The sequence below is a fragment of the Phaenicophaeus curvirostris genome, chromosome 23 (assembly GCF_032191515.1).
Source record: "Phaenicophaeus curvirostris isolate KB17595 chromosome 23, BPBGC_Pcur_1.0, whole genome shotgun sequence".
Lineage (NCBI taxonomy): Eukaryota > Metazoa > Chordata > Aves > Cuculiformes > Cuculidae > Phaenicophaeus > Phaenicophaeus curvirostris.
This window is the reverse complement of record NC_091414.1, coordinates 724,463-742,348: the sequence shown is the minus strand read 5'-3', so window position 1 is coordinate 742,348 and position 17,886 is coordinate 724,463. Positions and strand designations below refer to the sequence as shown.

General features: G+C 55.8%; 3 protein-coding genes across 5 annotated transcripts; 2 read left to right on the top strand and 1 right to left on the bottom strand.

Moving 5' to 3' along the window:
• Positions 1 to 394: 394 nt before the first annotated feature.
• On the top strand, positions 395 to 1,549 carry TSSK3 (testis specific serine kinase 3). Its single transcript, XM_069875319.1, has 2 exons — positions 395 to 539; positions 888 to 1,549. The coding sequence occupies exons 1-2, from the start codon at positions 395 to 397 to the stop codon at positions 1,547 to 1,549; spliced, it is 807 nt and encodes a 268-aa protein (XP_069731420.1).
• Positions 1,550 to 2,317: 768 nt separating this feature from the next.
• Positions 2,318 to 9,684, bottom strand: BSDC1 (BSD domain containing 1). 2 transcript variants are annotated; one of them, XM_069875455.1, is made up of 13 exons: positions 9,546 to 9,684; positions 8,913 to 9,006; positions 8,422 to 8,482; positions 7,789 to 7,905; positions 7,076 to 7,246; positions 6,909 to 6,963; positions 6,425 to 6,540; positions 6,018 to 6,086; positions 5,755 to 5,836; positions 5,039 to 5,581; positions 4,517 to 4,620; positions 3,931 to 4,010; positions 2,318 to 3,800 (listed from the first exon to the last, which is right to left on the bottom strand). In XM_069875455.1, exons 2-12 carry the CDS (start codon positions 8,921 to 8,923, stop codon positions 3,978 to 3,980), a joined length of 1,362 nt encoding a protein of 453 aa, XP_069731556.1. In that variant the 5' UTR covers positions 8,924 to 9,006; positions 9,546 to 9,684; the 3' UTR covers positions 2,318 to 3,800; positions 3,931 to 3,977. The 2 variants fall into 2 exon arrangements, with proteins under 2 accessions (XP_069731556.1, XP_069731558.1); XM_069875457.1 differs by lacking the exon at positions 8,913 to 9,006 and having other exon boundaries at positions 9,546 to 9,568.
• Positions 8,957 to 16,902, top strand: ZBTB8B (zinc finger and BTB domain containing 8B). Of its 2 annotated transcripts, XM_069875451.1 has the most exons (4): positions 8,957 to 9,040; positions 9,524 to 10,473; positions 12,625 to 12,803; positions 13,118 to 16,902. In XM_069875451.1, exons 1-4 carry the CDS (start codon positions 8,976 to 8,978, stop codon positions 13,433 to 13,435), a joined length of 1,512 nt encoding a protein of 503 aa, XP_069731552.1. In that variant the 5' UTR covers positions 8,957 to 8,975; the 3' UTR covers positions 13,436 to 16,902. The 2 variants fall into 2 exon arrangements, with proteins under 2 accessions (XP_069731552.1, XP_069731553.1); XM_069875452.1 differs by lacking the exons at positions 12,625 to 12,803; positions 13,118 to 16,902 and adding an exon at positions 11,664 to 12,080.
• The last annotated feature ends 984 nt before the right edge of the window (positions 16,903 to 17,886 follow it).

The window sequence follows — 17,886 nt, the reverse complement described above, 5'->3', positions numbered from 1 at the left end:
CCACAGAGTGCCTGGTGCCAAACAGCTCCTGCAGCTCGGGGGGCACGGCCAAGCCGTGACAGTCGCCTGCCTCGATGGGGAATCTCCAAGTCCTCAGCGTCTGCTGGGAGCTCATGGTCGGGCCCCAGGCACATCAGAGCGGAGCGAGAGCGTCAGCGGGGACCCCAGCAGCAGCGAAAGCTCTGGAGGAGCACAGGGGGACCCTGAGCAGCCCCCGAAGCCTCCGCAACACACGCCCCAAGCCCCAGCTCACCGAGAGGGCTCTCACCCTGGCGACGCCAGCTACATCACAATGGCACCGGGGTGCAAGGCCCCCCTGCCCCCCATGACGCGTCATTGGGGAGTCGCTCCAGCGTGAGCTGAGGGCGCGCAGGGTCCTGGCCCACGCGAGGACATGCAAGGGTTTCTGCTCGCCAATGGCTACCAGCTCGGGCGGACCATCGGGGAGGGGATGTACTCCAAAGTGAAGGAGGCATTTTCCCAAAAGCACCAGCAAAAAGTGGCAATTAAAATAATTGATAAGAAGGAAAGCCCAGAAGGTAAAATATGACCCCAAAAGGCCTCTGGGCTGAGCCACCGTCCCTCCCCAGGGGCTTTGAATTCCCGGCTTTCCCAAACTCAGAGAGGACGGGAGGGTGGTGCTGGAGGGTCTGGAGAGCAGCCCATGCCCGTGGCCCACGGAAAGGACCCAGTTAGGAGCTCACCCCTCTGACTGCGGGGACAGCAAGGGGCTGGCATCGCCCCTTGACAAGCATCCCTTGGGGAATGGCACCAGGAGGAACCAGGCATTCAGGGACAACCTCTCCTCCCTCTCGAGTCCTGGTGGGATGCCCAGTGCTGGCACCTCCAGGACGTCCCCACGAGCAACCTCCCTCCTCTCTTGGCAGTGTTTGTGCAGAAATTCCTGCCCCGGGAGCTCCAGATCGCCACACGCTTGGACCACAGGAACATCATCCACGTGCACGAGGCGCTGGAGTCCCCCGAGGGGCAGGTCTGCCTCGTGATGGAGCTGGCGGAGAATGGAGATGTCTTTGACTACGTGCTCCGCGAGGGCCCCCTGCCCGAGCCCCGCGCCCGGGTGCTGTTCCGGCAGCTGGTGGAGGCCATTGGCTACTGCCACGGCTGCGGGGTGGCCCACCGCGACCTCAAGTGCGAGAACGCCCTGCTCCAGGGCCACACCGTGAAGCTGACGGATTTTGGCTTCTCCAAGCTGCTCCCCGGGGACGGCCGGGAGCTGAGCTGGACCTTCTGCGGCAGCACAGCCTACGCGGCGCCCGAGGTGCTGCAGGGAGAGCCCCACGACAGCTACAAGGGCGACATCTGGAGCTTGGGCATCATCCTCTACGTCCTGCTCTGCGCCCGCTTGCCCTTCGACGACACCGACATCACCAGGATGCTGCACCAGCAGCGGAAAGGCATCTCCATCCCCACGCACCTGGGGGTCTCCAGGGAGTGCCTGAACCTCCTGGCCTCGCTCCTGGAACCGGACGCGGCCCTGAGGCCGTCCATCGAGGAGGTCAGCAGGCACCCGTGGCTGAGCAGACCCTGAGAGCGGCTCTCCCTGCTCCCCCGGGACAGATTGTTTCTAAAATAGCCATGAATTTACCATAAATTTGGAAGTTGTCTTTCCCAGCTACTCAGCCTCACACGTGCTGTGCCAGGCCCTCAGCCGGCAGATGGGGGGGGTTCATACTCCGGCGTTTGCCCAGAGGCCATGGAGATGATCCGAGGGCTGGAGCACCTTCTATACGGGACACGCTGAGAGACTTGGGGATGTTCAGCCTGGAGAAGGCTCGGAGGAGACTTTAGAGCAGCCTCCAGTGCTGAAAGGGGCTCCAAGAAAGCTGGGGAGGGGCTCTGGATCAGGGAGGGCAGGGATGGGATGAGGGGAAAGGGTTTTGAGCTGAAAGAGGGGAGATGGAAATGAGATCTTGGGGACAAATGTTTTTCTGTGAGGGTGGGGAGGCCCTGGCCCAGGTTGCCCAGAGCAGTGGTGGCTGCCCCATCCCTGGGGGTGTTCAAGGCCAGGTTGGATGTGGCCTGGAGCCAGTGGGAGGTGTCCCTTCCAACCCAAACCATTCCATGGTTCTATGATTTTCACCGGCTCTCTCAAGGCCTGTGGCTGCCAGCAGTGGGGAAGACAGCGGACACGAGCCATGAGGAGCCTGGGGCAGCACGGGTCCAACTTCCCAAGATCAGTGACCCCTCTGTGAGGTGGGGGGGAGGAAAAGGAAACCCAAAGCAGCCACCGCAGAGCCTCTGGCTGCAGCTGCGTCCATCCCGCGGGCCCAGGAAAGGAGAACTTGACACGGGCAGCGACTCTGTAAATTCCTTTAATCGCTGTTAACTGCAAGTCTGTAAAAGGTTTGGCGAAAGTCATCGTTACAAAACTACCAGCTGTTAGAAGAGCTTCTGGTTCTCAGCCCAGCTCGAAAAGGCTCTGGGAGCTGCAGAATCATTCAGAGCAGAGAATATTGCACAGACAACCCCACGCTTAACAGGACTAAAGAAAAAAAGTGACACAGATGCGAGCGCTGCTGCGGGCCCCGGGATCCACCGCGACTCCTGACCCAGACCTGGGGGGACGCAGCCCCGAGCCCCCCGACACCCTCCCCGCTCCCCCCCACCCACACGTTTTCCTGCTGCAGCCACAGCTGAAGCCAGGAGCGAGGCTGCTGCTCCTTTCCCAGAGCAGGAGGGGAGCTGGGGCTGCAGCTCAGGCTCGTGAGCCTGAAGCCACCAACTTGCCCCCATGGGCGGCTGTGCGAGAACCTCTCCAAAGGTGGGGGGGACATAAAACCAAAACCCCAACTCTTCCAGCAGGTTAACGCTGCCCAAAGCAGGAGGGAACCCGCAGTGCAGGGGCAGGAGGACAAAGGCAGCGCATCTGAAACTACCACCCAAAAGGCAGGACAGCAGCGAGATGCCCCTCAGAATAACTGTCCATTAGCAACACCCGATGAGCGTCTCGTGCCATTAGAAGGGAACTGCCCCCCAAAAGAGAGGCCATGGGTCCGAGGGAAGCATTGCAAGCAGTCACAGGGCTTAGTGACGGATCCCAAGTGAGGGCAGCAAGGCTGGTGGCCCTGGTGGCCGCGGAACTCAAGGGGACAGACACGGCTGCAGCCAACGGGCACCACCGGGCGCTCCTGTGCCCTCTGGGCTGGGACGAGGGAAGGCCAAGCTCTGGGGCCGGACTGGGGCGCTGCCAGGGCCAAACGGGGCACAAGGGAGGGTCTGTCTCTGTTCCAAGGTGACCCCACGGCTGCGTGAGTGGCACAAGCCACGAGTACTTTGCTTGGGGAACTGAACTGGAAGGACGAAGAACCCAGCAGAGGGAGGCAGTGCAGCTGCGAAGGGAAGGCAGCAGCCCGGGCTCTGGGAAGAGCTGCTGCTCCTGCAACAGGCAATGGGAGTTTCCACTAAAGAAGCTTCCAAGACAAAAAGCCAGGCAGAAGCTCAGGGTTTGGCAGGGAGTTCGGGTCCTTCCAGCAAGGCCCAGGTTCGGGTCGGAGCCCAGCGCAGAGCAGAGAGGAGCAGGCACAGTTTGCACCCAGGACCCTCTGAGCTGCAGCACTGGAGCTCACACACACCCACACGGGAACGGTCGGGCAGCTGGCAGCACCACGCGATCCTGCCAGGTGTCCGAGGGTCCAGCTCACCCCGACGGCCCCTTGCTGCCTCGCATCCGCCTCCGGCCAACACCTCCGGAGCAGTCGGTTTGGCCCAGCCCGTCTCGGGGACCTATGGAGAAGACGGGCTCCCCAGCAGCTGAGGGCGTGGTGAACGCCAGCTGCCGCCTCCACCAGGTCCGAAAGGGTCACCGGAGCTGCCCACAGGATTTAGTAGGAACGAAACTCCTCCAGCCTGGAACTGCAATCCCCAGCTGGGTTACACACAAAGGAACAGCCGATCCGTGGTTTAATTCACATCCGATGGTGGAAATCAGCCTGTGACACACACTGGAAGCTGTTGCTTTATTCCCAGTCTTCCCACTCTTCATCTTCCAGCTGCAAACAACAGGAATATGCCTTCTGTAACTCCACGGCCACAGATTCTCCTGCCAGGGCACCTGAGTCAGCACCAAGCCTGCCAGCCTCGCGCTCCCACCCCTCCCAGCTGGCTCCCTTCCCCTTGGGAAGCTTGCACACTCATCCCTCTTTAGGCAAGTCCAAACAGCCTCTCCCTGCTCCAGTGAACACCTGTGATCCCACGGGGCCATCCCGAGCCAAGCCTGCGTCCCCAGGGAGCGTGTCCTGCCCTTGGGAAGCCCCTTCAAGCTGCCTGCAGCGGCTCTGCCCTTCCCAGCTGGAGCAGCCACGTCCCGCCGCACCGCGCAGCCCTGGCTCAGCCCCATGGCTGGAAATGGAGCTCAAGCCGAGGGATTCGCCCTCTTGCTCTGAGGCACCGCAGCCTCTCCAGCGCCCAGGAAAAGCACCCAGCAACGGCAGAGCTCGTGTGGCATCATCCCATGGAGCAGCTGACGGCTCCCAGGTGCAGCCTCCCCAAGACTCACCTCCCCCGACACCTCCACCTTCGCAAGAGCCAGCTGCACCTCCTCTTCTGTCATGTCCAAATCAAAGTCTTTCTCCCAGTCCTCACTGATATCCGTGCTGGAGCCTGGAACCACAAACATCACCACGGAGCCATCAGAGCTGCACCTGCTCTCCAGGTGCTGCCCAGGCCGGCCCACAGCACCAGCCGGAGCTGCGACACATCGTTCCTCCACGTCACAGAGGAGTCTCGCACTCTGTTCTCCTGAGGAAGCACTAGAAATGGGGCTCGGGAGAGGGCTGAAGCCAGAGCCAGCTGAGGCCCTGGCCCAGGCGCATGCTGAGAGCGGGTTGTCACCACCTGACCCTGCCCACAGCAGAAAGATTCGCTCCCACCTTGGTTTCGGCCATCGGATAGCCCTTGGATCCTGCCTGAGTGATTTTGGCAGGCCCCCTCTCCTCCATCATCACAAAACCAGGCTCTTTTCCTGAGAGCTGCCACCCCCAGCAGGCTTCCAGGCCCTGCGCTGGCCCCATAGACGCACCTTTCTTGCCGTTGTTGGAGGGAGTGGATTTCCCACTATCTGAGTTCAGCTCGAAGACTCGCAGATCTGTCGGTCCCTCCTCTTTCAAAGTCTCTGTCCTGCCCTGGGCTTTGCTCTCTGCCTCTTTGAGCTCTGTAACAGCCGGTGGCTCTGAGGATGCAGCCGACTCCCTTGCAGAAGGACGACTGAGTTCTGGGGGCTTTGGTAGGGAGCTCTGCTCTCTCTGCTCTTCCGAGGTGGCCTCCAGCAGCCGCTGCGAGAGGTCTCTGGTCCTGGAGGGCTGCGCTCCAGTCTGTAGCTGCGCGGCAGGCACAGAGGCAGGGTTTGCAATCTGAGTCACTAGGGAGATGCTCTCGCTGCTCTCCGAGGGGCTCCCCTCTGCCGGGGGCGGCTCCGGAGGGAGCACAGCCCAGCTCTCCTCCGAGGGTCCCCTGGGAGCAGCAGGGCGGCTTCGCTCCAGGGCTGCAGGAGCAGAGTTTCTCTCTGCTGCTTCTGGCAATTTCCTGTCTGCACAAGGCAGGGGTGACATCCCCAAGAATTCCTCTGTAGGAAGGTGGAAGAGAAGCGAGAGACGTTTCAGCAAGCCAGCAGTGCAGCAGAGTCAGCTGCAGCTGGGCTGGGAGCTGGATTTATGGGGGCGAGGAGGAGCCACCCTCTCTCTGAGAGCTGCCGGGTCTGCGCAAGCCCTCCCACAGATCCCCGCTCTTCTCACCCACCTTCATCTTCCTCCCAGCCCGGCTCCTCCTGGTGAATGCTCTGCTCCGCTCGCTGCTTCAGAGCCTCCCTCCGGGCTTCATCCTGCAGGGAATTCAGCATCAGCAGCTGCTCACATCCCCACTCCTTCCCTCTCAAAGCACTTCAGCGTCAAGGCCAGCAAGGCCACCAGCACAGATCTCTGCTTTTCCAGGAAAATATCTGCTGCCCTTTTGGTTGGCATTAGAGCTCCTCGGCTGGAGCGCCCACCCCAGTCCTGACCCACCTGCTCCAGGCGATGCACTTTGTAGAAGTATCGCTGCCAGAACTCGGAATGGGAAACGGCCACAGGGACCTGGGAGGAAAGGGACAACGCGATGAGTCACTGGAGGGTGGGCTGCGATTCTGCCCTGCTCCTCTCTCCTCCCAAGCCTTGCAGATACCTCGTAACCTGCCTGAGGCACCTGCATTTCCTGGTGCACAGGCCTGGGACAAGGCCTCAGTGTGCACCGGCATGTGCTCAGAGGAATTTCTGCTCCAGCCCATGACAAACAGGCACAGAAGAACACAAGACGCTGTCTAACATCCACGTGCCTGCTTCCCATGCAACAGCTCCAGGGCTCCAGCAGCTCAGGGCTTCCCTGCACCATATCCCAAGTCAGAACCCAGGAGAGGAGCCAGGCCGGGCCTCACCATTTTGGTGTAGAGCGCCCGGATGGAAGGGCTGGTTGCCAGCAGCTCCGCAATCTCCCCTTTCTTCTCCTCCAGGTTAAACTGCGAGAGCCAGGCCTCGAGGAGCTCCGCAGGGCCTGTACAGGACGAGTACAGAGAACAGTCCTTGGCACAAGCACGGCAGGAATGGTTTGGGGCAGTTTCTTTGGAAAGATGCGATGGAACAGAGCAGCTGGGGTGAGGAAGGGTTGTGGGGGGAGACACGGGTCTCTGCGCCTACCCCACACCGCTGGCCCTTTGCCAGCACAAGGCTGCACAGCACCAGCTGTAGCGGCGGCAGTTTGAGCCGGCCCAGCAGGTCCTCAGCCTGTGCCGGCTCCCAGCGTGACAGGGAGATCTGCTCCCCATGAGCAGTGACCCCAACCACAGCCGCGCCAGCTGGAAAAGGGCTCCAGGCAATTCCAGGCGCCCCACAGGCCCCAAGCAAGGTCCCAGCCCCCCGTACCATCAGGTTCGTTGCAGTAGGTGGCCGGGTCCGACTGGAGGCTGTAGAGACGAGCCTGGAGGAGGAGACGCAGAGGGGGAGCCGTGAGCAGAGCAGCAGCAAAGCCCCCAGGGGCCAGAGCGCGGGGCTTTGCATCCTGGAGAGATGTTCCCACAGGAGGCACTCACCTTGGCGCTGTCGTAGGGCTCTGTGGTACCTGTGGGCGTTGCCATCAGCGTTATCACATCGCAGTCAATGGTCTTATCGGGCGAGGGAGCAAACGTGTCCGAGATGACACCCAGGAAGTCCGAGAGCCCCTTCCTCACCTTTTCAGTTGCGCCTGACGAAACTTCTGTCCTCTTGAAGAGAAAAAGCAGCGCGGTGTTAGTAACGGTGCCTGCAGCAGCCTCAGTCTTTCCCGGGTAGGTTCCTTTAAGGGAGCAGGGTGTCTCTCCCCACAAAAACGTGCTAATGCGGCCATGGCGTGGCCAGGGCTGGGCTGGGAGCAGGGTGTGGTGGCAAGCACCAGCCTCGGGTGCCGCGGGGGAGGCAGGTGTGGTGACAGCCCTGTGGGGAACTGAGGACACAGCCAGGTCGGGCCCGGCTGATCCGGGGTTGGCACAGTGGCTCAGGCTGGCAACTCGCACAGGGATCGGACGTCATCCTGCAGTGACACCACCAGCTCCCCTCCTACACAGCGTGTTGGGAACGGGACAGCACGGGAACTTGTCTCCATGTGCCTGCAGAGGCTCCTGTCTCTACAGCAAGGAAATCTCACACAGTGCTGGCACCAAACCCGCACTGGGGAGCAAGGCTGGGGCCTGTGGCTCACGATTACACGCTGGGGCTTGTTCCAAGGACCCTCAGAAGCCGTTCACCCCTCTGCTGCTCCCGTACTCACTCCCAGCTTGTCCTTCACCACACTGGCTGTGGCCGCAATGGTGCAGGCTGTGTCATGCTGCACCACTTGAGTGAACTCAGCCAGGTCCCGCTTCATGAACTCCAAAGCTTCTGTGGACTGTAAGAAGATGATAGACGGATTATGGAATCTTCTTGTTCTCTAACAAAGCCACAGTCACTCTACAAATAGTGGGCATATTACAAAGATTGAAGTGCGGGAGCCTCTAACCTGGCTGAGCCCTCGCCCAGCTCACACAACAGGTACAGCCGCAAGGGCTGGGATAATAGTGAGAAAAGCTACACCCAAACCACATGACAGCACGGGGGTTAAGCTGAGAGAGGGGCAATACAAGCAGGAGAAGCCTTGTTGTATGAACTGCCTGTATAAAAAGTCTTGTTATAAAGCCTTTGTGTATCATTAACACCTGTGAGGCTGTCACAGGCAAGACATCATGCACCAGAGTGCAATGCTGCAGGCCCACACCCTCCCTGCTCAGGGGGGATCTTCCCATCGGAGCTCACAGCTGCTCCCAAGCCGCAGGACCCCAGTGTGGAGCTCACGCCGGCTCTGTAACAGCCCAGCCTCCCCGCACCGCCCCGCCACGGCCTGGCCGAGCCCCCCGGCCCCTCCTACCTTCTCCTTCACCGCCTGGTAGCTCTGCTGCAGCCAGCTCCGCCACCAGCCCGCGTCCTCCCTGCCCCAGGACAGCACGTCAGGGCTGATTCTGGGATAGGGACCGGCCCAACGCGGCCCAGGCCCCTCTTCCCCAGTCCCAGCCCCTGCCCCTCCGCTCCAGCCCTGCTGCGCCTCGCACCCCGGCCCCTCTTTGGCTACTCCCCACAGCCCAGGCCCTTCTCCCTCCTCCCTTCTCTCCCCTCCCCTCTCCCGCGGCTGCTCTCACCTCTCCCCGGGCCCACTACGGTGCAGTTCCCAGCCCCTCTCCCCCGACCCCAGCCCCTCTCCTGCCTCTCCTTCCCTCCCCTCTCCCGTCTCTCCCCCTCAGTCTCATCTCCTTCCTTCTCCCGTCCCCCCCTCCCTCTTATCCCCTCCCTCTCCCCCCACCTCCCTTTCCCCTCTCTCCTCTCCCCGTCGCCCCCGCTCCCCCCTCCCGGGCCTCCGCTCACCCCTCCGCCATCTTGGCCGGTGACGTCACCACTGTTTACCGATCCCCTCGCCCGCGCTTCCCGATGACGTCACTTCCGGGCGCGCCTCCTCCTCCTCCTGCCGGGGGCGGGAGCGGGGCCGGGCCGAGGTGAGCGCGGGGGCGCGGGACCGACCCCACCGGGACCCCCCTACCGGGACCCCCCCACACCGGGTTCCTCCCCCCCGTATCCCCCCTCGCCGAGGCCCCCGAGCCCCTGCTCCCCGGGGCCCTCCCTCCCGCTGACACCCCCCCCATAGCCCCCGGACCCCTCCCTCCCGCTGAGGCCCCCCCCTTGTCCCCCTCCCGGCCCCCTCCCTCCCATCGAGGTCCCCCTGTTGCCCCCCGGGGCCCTCCCTCCCGAGCTCCCTTTCCCCTCCCTCCAGCTGACGCCTCCCGACACACACCTGTATCCCCCCCAGCCCCCTCCCTCTTGCCGTGGGGTCCCCCCTCCCCAGAGCCCCCCCAGACTCTTTCTTTACGCTGAGTTTCCCAAATCCCTCCTTTCCCCTGAAGCGTCCCCTCTGTCCCGCTAAATTCCCACCCCATCCCGGTCCCCTCCGTCCCGCTGAGCCCCTCTCCTCTGCCCCGCAGAGCGATGGAGATGCAGTCGTACTACACCAAGCTGCTGGGTGAGCTGAACGAGCAGCGCAAGAGGGATTTCTTCTGCGACTGCAGCATTATTGTGGAGGGCAGGATCTTCAAAGCGCACAAAAACATCCTCTTCGCCAACAGTGGCTATTTCCGAGCCCTGCTGATTCACTACATCCAAGACAGCGGCCGCCACAGCACCGCCTCGCTGGACATTGTCACCTCAGAGGCCTTCTCCATCATCCTTGATTTCCTTTATTCCGGGAAGCTGGATCTCTGCGGGGAGAATGTCATCGAGGTGATGTCTGCCGCCAGCTATTTGCAGATGACCGACGTGGTCAACTTCTGCAAAACCTACATCAGGTCGTCCTTAGACATCTGCAGGAAAATAGAGAGAGAAGCCGCCTTCTACCAGGCTGACAGCGGGAGCGCGAGTTCCGCGAGAGAGGGCACCTCGTATGGCTCCAAGGGCCAGTGCTCTGCCTCGATCTCTTCCCTGCAGGAAAAGGAGAGGATCTCGGATTGCCAGCGGGATCCTCCCTGTGGCGAGTGCAGCGGCTGCCACCCCCTGGAGCTGGTGGTGCGGGACCCGTCAGGCAGCCGCTCTCCGGACAATGTGAATTCCTCGCTGCCCAAGGGGGTGGAACCCAAAGTTGAGTTCGACGCAGATGAAGTAGAGGTAGAAGTGGGCGAACGGCTGCCGCAGTATCCGACCCCGTTGTCGCTGGAGCAGATGGAGGAGGGGCTGCACAGCGGGCAGGCGATGGACCTGGCCTGCAATAACTACCACATGAAACAGTTCCTCGAGGCCCTGCTGCGCAACGGCTCCGCGCAGAGGAAGGAGGACGTGGTTCACCACTTTGTCCGGGGCTTTGAGGGTAGGCCGGAGGACGCGGGGGTAGCCATGAGCTCCATGATGGACATTCACAGCGACTGGTATGGTGAGGACGCAGGTGAGAGGGCGCAGGGCGTAGGCTGTGTAACTGAGGAGGAAAGGGCTTGGTTGTGCGGCTTCCCTTGTTACTCTCATGCTTGTTCAGGAATACCTTGCTGGATATTATGCCGTAGCACAATAAACTATTGTTCTGGATTGCAAAAGCAAGCTGTACTCGTTTATTCAGTGCAGCTTTTGGCAGGTAAGTATTTCTAATGGCTCGTACAGTCTCTGAAGTGGACCCTGGAGCTTGGGGCTGGTGATACAGCGTTAATAAATGATCTCGCCTGGGACCTTGCGGAATGGCAGGTGAATTTTTTAAAGCCTCTTCCTCTCATAGTGTTACAAAGAGTAGCAGGGAAGACAAGCTGAGCTCCCCCAGGACGGATCTGCTGTAGAACCCAACAGAGCAGGAGCAGCTCATTCCACCAGAGCCCCTTCCAGCGCACCAGTCTCTTTGCTGTCACCTGGAACTTCTTGCTGTTTGGGGTGTGACAGATGCAGTAGTGGTGTGGGCAGCAGAGAGGGAACCTCCCCCTGCACGTCCCACTCTAGAGAGTGAGCTAACATTCAGGCCAGTTCCAGCTCCAACACGTATGCAATCCTAAAGTCAATAACCCCAATATCGTTTCTCACTGCTTTGAAATTAGGGACCAGAAAATCACAAATCCAGTCTTGCAGGCACCAAAGACTGAAGTTACCAGAACAGAGCAGACCAGACTGTGCCTCTGGGTCTGGCCTGTAGCAAGGCAAGAGCATGAGGCACAGACTTTCGTTAGTTGTTTCCCTCTTAAAATCCTCAGACTGTTAAAAGGGAAACGCTTCAAGAACTGGATGGAGAACAGGTGTGAACATATTGAAAGAACTATAGATGTGCTCTAAATCGGAGTGGGGAGGGAAGGGAAAGCCAAGGCTGGCATTCGGTTGTGTCTCTGCTGGAGCTGAGATCCTGTGTGCTGGGTAGAGTGGAAATCTCTCTCTGCAACATTCGGTGCTGCTGCTGTTGTAGCTGGGAATGAGAGATGCAAAGCCCTGAGGAAAGCGTGCTCACACATTTGGGCTGACAGATGAGATAAATGCCACTTGTTTTCAAGTACCCGCATCCGTTCCTGTCATCCTGGTCTGTTCCACAGCTGATGGAGGGTAAATGAGAACCCCTAGAGCGCCTGGAAACCAGGCAGGTCTGAGAATGACTTTCCTTTCTTCTAGGCAGGGCTCTTAATGCCCCACAGGCATCAGTGATATCTTTTGAAGGTCCAAAATCGAGTGAGGTGAATTCCTCAATCCCAGATGCTCTTTTTTTGAGGCTGGGCTGGCCAGACATCAGTACAGGGAATGTTCTACAGCCCCACCAGCTTTGGTGTGGGAGAACTCATGGCTCGATATGCAAACATCTTCCTCAGTCAGTCCCTGAAAGAGGGAAAACAAATCCTTTAGTAGAACATCTCGGCCTTCATGCTGGGAAGGAAGCCAGTATCTAGTACTGAAAAACTCAGCCAGATCCATGTTTCTGTGAAACGGGATCTTCAAATTTAATTTTCCGTTTTGGCATCTGGCTTCATAAATGTGTGCACACGGCTTGGGTTTAGGAGAAGTAAAATATCATCAGCTGGAGTCTTTCGGTTCATTATTACCGATAGAAAGGCTAATGGGAATGGCAGGAGGAACGGGCATTTGTGTTCTGAGATAGGTTCCCCACATCTGATTTTATGCACTTTGTAAAAGCACACAGCAAACTGCGCTACTGCCACTTGTAACGTGTCTTAAGGGTGATGGTTTTTGATGCTGTTTAATGTATCTGAAAAAAAAAAAGGAGAAGATAGGAGATTTTTTGTGGCTGAGAGGGCAGGGACCCCTCTGCAGGAAAAGCCAAGGTTTTTGGTACTTAATTAAACGGCTTCTTAAAATGAATCTGTGTTTCTGTTGTGAGCTGGCTCCCTTCGAGTATCAGCTCTGTGTGCACAGGCTAATCTGCAAGGGACTTGATCATCTGCAGCTGCAGGAATGTCTTCTGGAATTGCACAACCTGCAGGAATCCAGGTAAGCCGAACGCGGAGAGGGGAAGGCGCGGTTGTGGTGACTCAGATGTGCAGCGAGGAGGAGGAGGAGGAGGAGCCGTCCAGCTGACAGCGGTGAGCTGCCTGGTCTAACTGCTGTTTCCTTTCCAAAGGTGACGTGCTGGTTGTGCCCATCAAGCTCCACAAGTGTCCGTTCTGTCCCTACACGGCCAAACAGAAGGGAATACTGAAGCGGCACATCCGCTCCCACACAGGCGAGAGGCCCTACCCCTGCGAGACGTGTGGGAAGCGTTTCACCCGGCAGGAGCACCTCCGGAGTCACGCCCTGAGCGTAAGTTTGAAAGATCGCAACTGTCAGCAACTTTTTAAAAGGTTTTGGCGTTTCCCAATCCTATTTCCCAAAATAATTGGACAAAATGATTGTTGCCAACGTGAGATAAATGAGGCTTTTCTAATGACGATTTGAAGCCACTGATAGGTGCTTCATCAGTGCTCGTGTACTAGAAATGGGATGGGACCACCCCCCCTTCAGTGAAGTGTTGGAGTTTACCTGTTCTTGGAATATACGCAGCCCAGCAGCCTCAAAGGAGCCAATGCAAGGCAGCAGGTTGCCTTGTTTACCTTTGTTTTTGTTCTTCACTGCAGGTGCATCGGTCAAACAAGCCGATCATCTGCAAGGGCTGCCGGCGGACGTTCACCAGCAGCCTGTCCCCAGGGCTGCGCCGCTTCGGCCTCTGCGACAGCTGCACCTGCGTGACCACCACCCACGAGGACCCCGTGCCCATCAACCTCAGCCTGATGGAGCCGTCGTCGGAAGGCCAGGAGAAGGGCGATGCCGACAACGACTGGCCCATATACGTGGAGTCCGGAGAGGAAAACGATCCAGCTGACGATGATGATGCTGATGGTGACGACAAGCAGGAAATCCACAGGAGCTTGTCAGACCGAGAAACTCTGATGTAGCAGTGGGAGGAGAGTGGGAGCTCACTCTGGCTCTAGCGGTTGGTCTGCAACAGGAGGCTGAGTGTTAACCCAGTTAGGGAGACTGTGCTGGGGTTTACTATTCCCTTTTTTTAATAGAAAAGTGGGGAGAACTGGAATTTTTAATACTTTTAAGTTTTCGGTGCTGTGCACCAGAAATCTGTGAAGAATCTTCTCCCTGGGGTTTACTGAGGTTGTCCTTGTGCAATTCCCAGCGGTGTCTCTGCCTCTTGGCCTTGATTTTGCAGGTGGAACATCTCTGGTCTATTTTGCTAACAAGTTTCTTTGAATAATGCTGCCGTGGTCGTTAGTCCCTGACCTGAAAGGGGCACAGTCTTGTCCCTGAGGATTACGTTAAAAAGATGCAGTTTTCATCCATTATCTTGGGACTTTCCTGAACTGAGTTGTGATCCTTCTGTACTAAGGCAGCATTATCGAAACTGTAAACCTAAAGTATTTGCTTGACCTGGAAACCAGGGCAGAAAAACCAGGATAACAAACCCATGCTGCTGCAAGCATGGACAGTAAGAATAAATACATTTCACGTGTCCTTAATTGCAGGTGTTTAGGGAACAGGCTTCTCTTTCTGAATTGCTTCTACTGCATCTTCCACTCTCAAGAGAGCTCAGACTACAGATCTTCAGACATCTTTAATGTCACTTAGACACTGGTAGTCTTGGCTTGAAGGCTGTTAAGCACATGTTATGGTGTCCAGTGTCCTGGTCTCAGCTTAGACCCTGAGCCGTCCAGCTCTCTTCAGCTGTTCAAAGCAGATAAAAGCTGTCAGCCAGGTCACTTGGGAATTCTGATTCTGGAGATGAAATAGCCAGGTTTGCAGCTGATGTAGCCAAGGAGCAGTTAGATAAATACCTGAGCTATGCACATGAACCAGCTCTGAACACCCTTTTTGAAGCAAGGGGTAGGAAACCTCAGAAATTTTTACTCGCCTCTTTGTCTTCATATCCTTCTCTTTCTTGTTTACTCTCTTCTCTTCTAGTCTGTGGTGATCCTTCTTATGGTTCGTGTTGTGTGAATTTATCCAAGTACTGTCTTTTTTAAAACAGCCCTTCCGTGTGCACCTCCTGTGTCTTTGCTGGGACTGGCAAATGCTGGCTTTCACAGGAGGGGAGGGTTTTTTTACTTTTCCAGTACTGAGTTGATATCAGCTATCAAGATCAAGCTGGGAAGCTTTAGGAGAAAACACCCCTGCACCAGAAAGCCCGTTTGCTTCTGGGTAACCTCCTGTCTCCTAACAAAGAGACAAAACTGAGAAATACTGTGAAATATGACTGTTAATGCTTCTTTGTTGTTTGTTGGTGTTCAATGAAATGCGATTGTTGAGTCTTTCCAGCTGGAGTAAGTGCTGGATCAGGGGCTGTGGACGGTGCTGGCTGACAAGAATGAGCAGTTCCAGTTTACAGGACAGAGATTCTCGAGGTTTCAGTGTAAAGAAAGGCTCCACACTTGGCAAACATTGGAATGGGACATAAGCCACGGAGCCCTCTGATTTAACCAGTTATATTTTTTGTTCTTGTGCTTTTCTTTTACATCCTGGAAAAGAACAGTTCAGCTTCTCTGTCTGCTTCATCCCCCAGCGAAACAGCAGAGCTACAGAGATGTTGCAGTTTACTTGCGAGAGGGGATCCTGGTGTACAAATGCAGTTAAGAATTCATTGCCAAATCAAGCAAGGTGAGGGAAGCAGAAACAAGCTGCCTTTTAAAGGAGTCCCTTTACTGCTGATTCCTGAGAACAGCAGAAGGCAGAGACGTGCTTTGAGACATCTCTCTGCTCTAAGTTCTTGATGAGGGTCACCTTCTCGCTCCATTTATTTTCTCTACCTGAAGCTGCATGAGCCACCAGTGGCTCCTGTAGCAGCTCATGTGTAAATCTGAGTCTGTAGTAGCTGAACGGTATCATAGTGGCACACATTGTCTCAAAAACGTCACTGGGACAAGGTTTTTAAAGCATTCGGGGCTCTGGAGCCCCTATTTCAGTCATCCAAAGCCCATCACAGAGACAACTCACGCAGACACCAGGTTTGGAGCTGAGCTCCTTTGAAAACCCTGCTGTGGTTTTGGGTCCTTAGCACTTCTGAAAATCTGAACAAAACGTGAGCTTGTAACTCATGCTGGCACGTTGGAAATTCTGCCTCCAGCCCACTGCGACCAGCCGTTGGGTGATTGCTCTGTTCTAACTCAGTCTACCCAGCCCCAGAGGGTTTGCGTCTGCTTGTCTGATAAAGGCAGGAGTTCTGTGCGTGACAACACCCGGAAAGGGTCAGGATCCCCGTGTGTGACTGACCTGCTAATGGGAGACAAGGAAGAATGTAAATAGGAATCCAAACTGATACTGAGTGACCAGGCACCCTGATCTCTGGTCATTCTCGCGTGAAGACGCCAATGCCACCTCATCATAAATACTGGTAGAGGTCACTGACATGGACCATCAGCTCAGTGTGATTCTCACTAGTGAGCCACAACCAAACCAGCCGGGCTGTGCGGAGGTGAGGGCTGGTGAACAATGAAGGTGAAAACATCCAGAGTAGGGAGAGCTGACCTCTCGGGAAGCCTGTGTGATGGTCAGAGCTGCAGGAATGACTGCAGAGACTTTCATCGACTTCACTTCAACTGCTTTCTTTGGTCTTAGCGATTGTTTGTGTGTGTCTTGTGCGTAGAGGACGGCGCTGTGTTCAGGTGTGTGTGACGTGGGGCACGGGGGGGGAAAACCATTCCCATTCCAGATGGAACGTGACCACCCACTTGATGTTTCCCGTTGATCTGTCACATTGTGCTGCTGCATTGTCACTGGAGTCCTTCAACCGTTGTGTTAGAAGGGGATGTAGTTTATCCCTGTCCTTGTGACTGGATGTTTCCGTAACTCCGTTTGCTGTGCTTCCCTCCGTTTGTGGATGTTTTTCTTCCGTTCTAGATCCAGCCTCAACAAGCTTTGAGAAAATGATGTAGCTGTTTAATTAAATATTCACATGGTGCTTAATGAAGAATGAAAAATACTGTTTCTAGGAAGCTATTTCTAATGTAATCTCTTTCTCAAAGTTTTTTAAAGGCCACACAGACTACGTGTCTCAAACTCTTAGCTCTAGGTACGTGACTTAGTTTAGGAGCGTGCGTTTGACTGTGCTTTTGCACACCCCCCTGTATTTCCCTGAAGGAATGCAGGCGGCACTGGTACTCGTGGTGCATTGAACCTCGTGGTGCAAGACTTGTAAATCCTCCAGATGTGGTCATCCCATTTACTGATGTAAGGCGGTTTCATAACTGAAGTCCTTTAGTCTAGTTTAACCAACAGATTCTTATGAACAGGACCTTATTTGTAGCAGTGACTGAACTGTTTGTGGATCTTGGAGCGTTCTGGAGTTTTTTGATTGTCTAGAAAATAAAACTCTCTGAGGGTTGCTTTGATTTTCTTACTCTTCAGAAGTTGCCTGAGTAAACCTGTGAGTGTCAAGATTAAGGCTCACGTTTCAATTTGTGGGAATCAAACATGAATACATCCTTGGAATAACCAACTGGAAGGATGCGGGAGCTGATGACAGTGATGATGATGCTGAGGCAAATGAACTAAAGCCAAGAGGGCAGTGTATTAGGTGGAAATTGTAATCTCATCCTTAATTCATTTCTGGTGTCTCATTCCTTCCCCTTGTCTGCAGAACTCAAACCCCTCTCTCAGGCTGATGGGGATAAGGCCTTACCTCACGTGCTTTGTACTCCCCAGGTCCTGTTACACAGGAGCAGTTCCTGACACAGAACGATTAGCAACTCACTGATGAGCTACTAAAAATACCTAGTTTTATGCCACACGTTTCTCAAAAGCTTTTACACAAACAAAACATTCTGCGACAATCACTTTTCCTGTGCAAGGGACAACGCTAGTGGAAAAGCAATGATTTTTGCAAGGGCACGGATTAAAATTCCCGCTGTTCACATTTTCTCATCAAATGCATTTTTAGATCCAGCAGGCGCATACAAAAAGGCACAAGTAACAAATTCTCAAGAGTGGTTTGTTTCTGATCTGCTGGGAAAAGTTGGCAGCTACTTCTTCAATGGCAGAAAAAGGAAAGGAATTGTGTAGCCTTGGCCCAGGGTTACTTGAAGTTTTATTTCTATTTTGAAAATGTAAAGTAAGTACATTGCATTGGTAAATGCATGTTCCTTTACATTTGGGAAAAATCCATTTCCACTCCAACAAATGAATCTTGTGGATCAGTGCCTGCCGGGCTGTGAAAAAGGTGCTTCAGTTGTTCTGAGTTTTGATGCTTGAGTTGTCTTTGGCAAGAAACATCACGATACGTTTACAGGCAGACGATGGCCCGTAACTGAGGTCTGTGCTTTCCCAGAAACATTTATTTTAAGGACAAAGTGAAATCTTCCCACTGCTGTTCCTGTTAATATTCGGTTACCAAAACAAAGTAAGA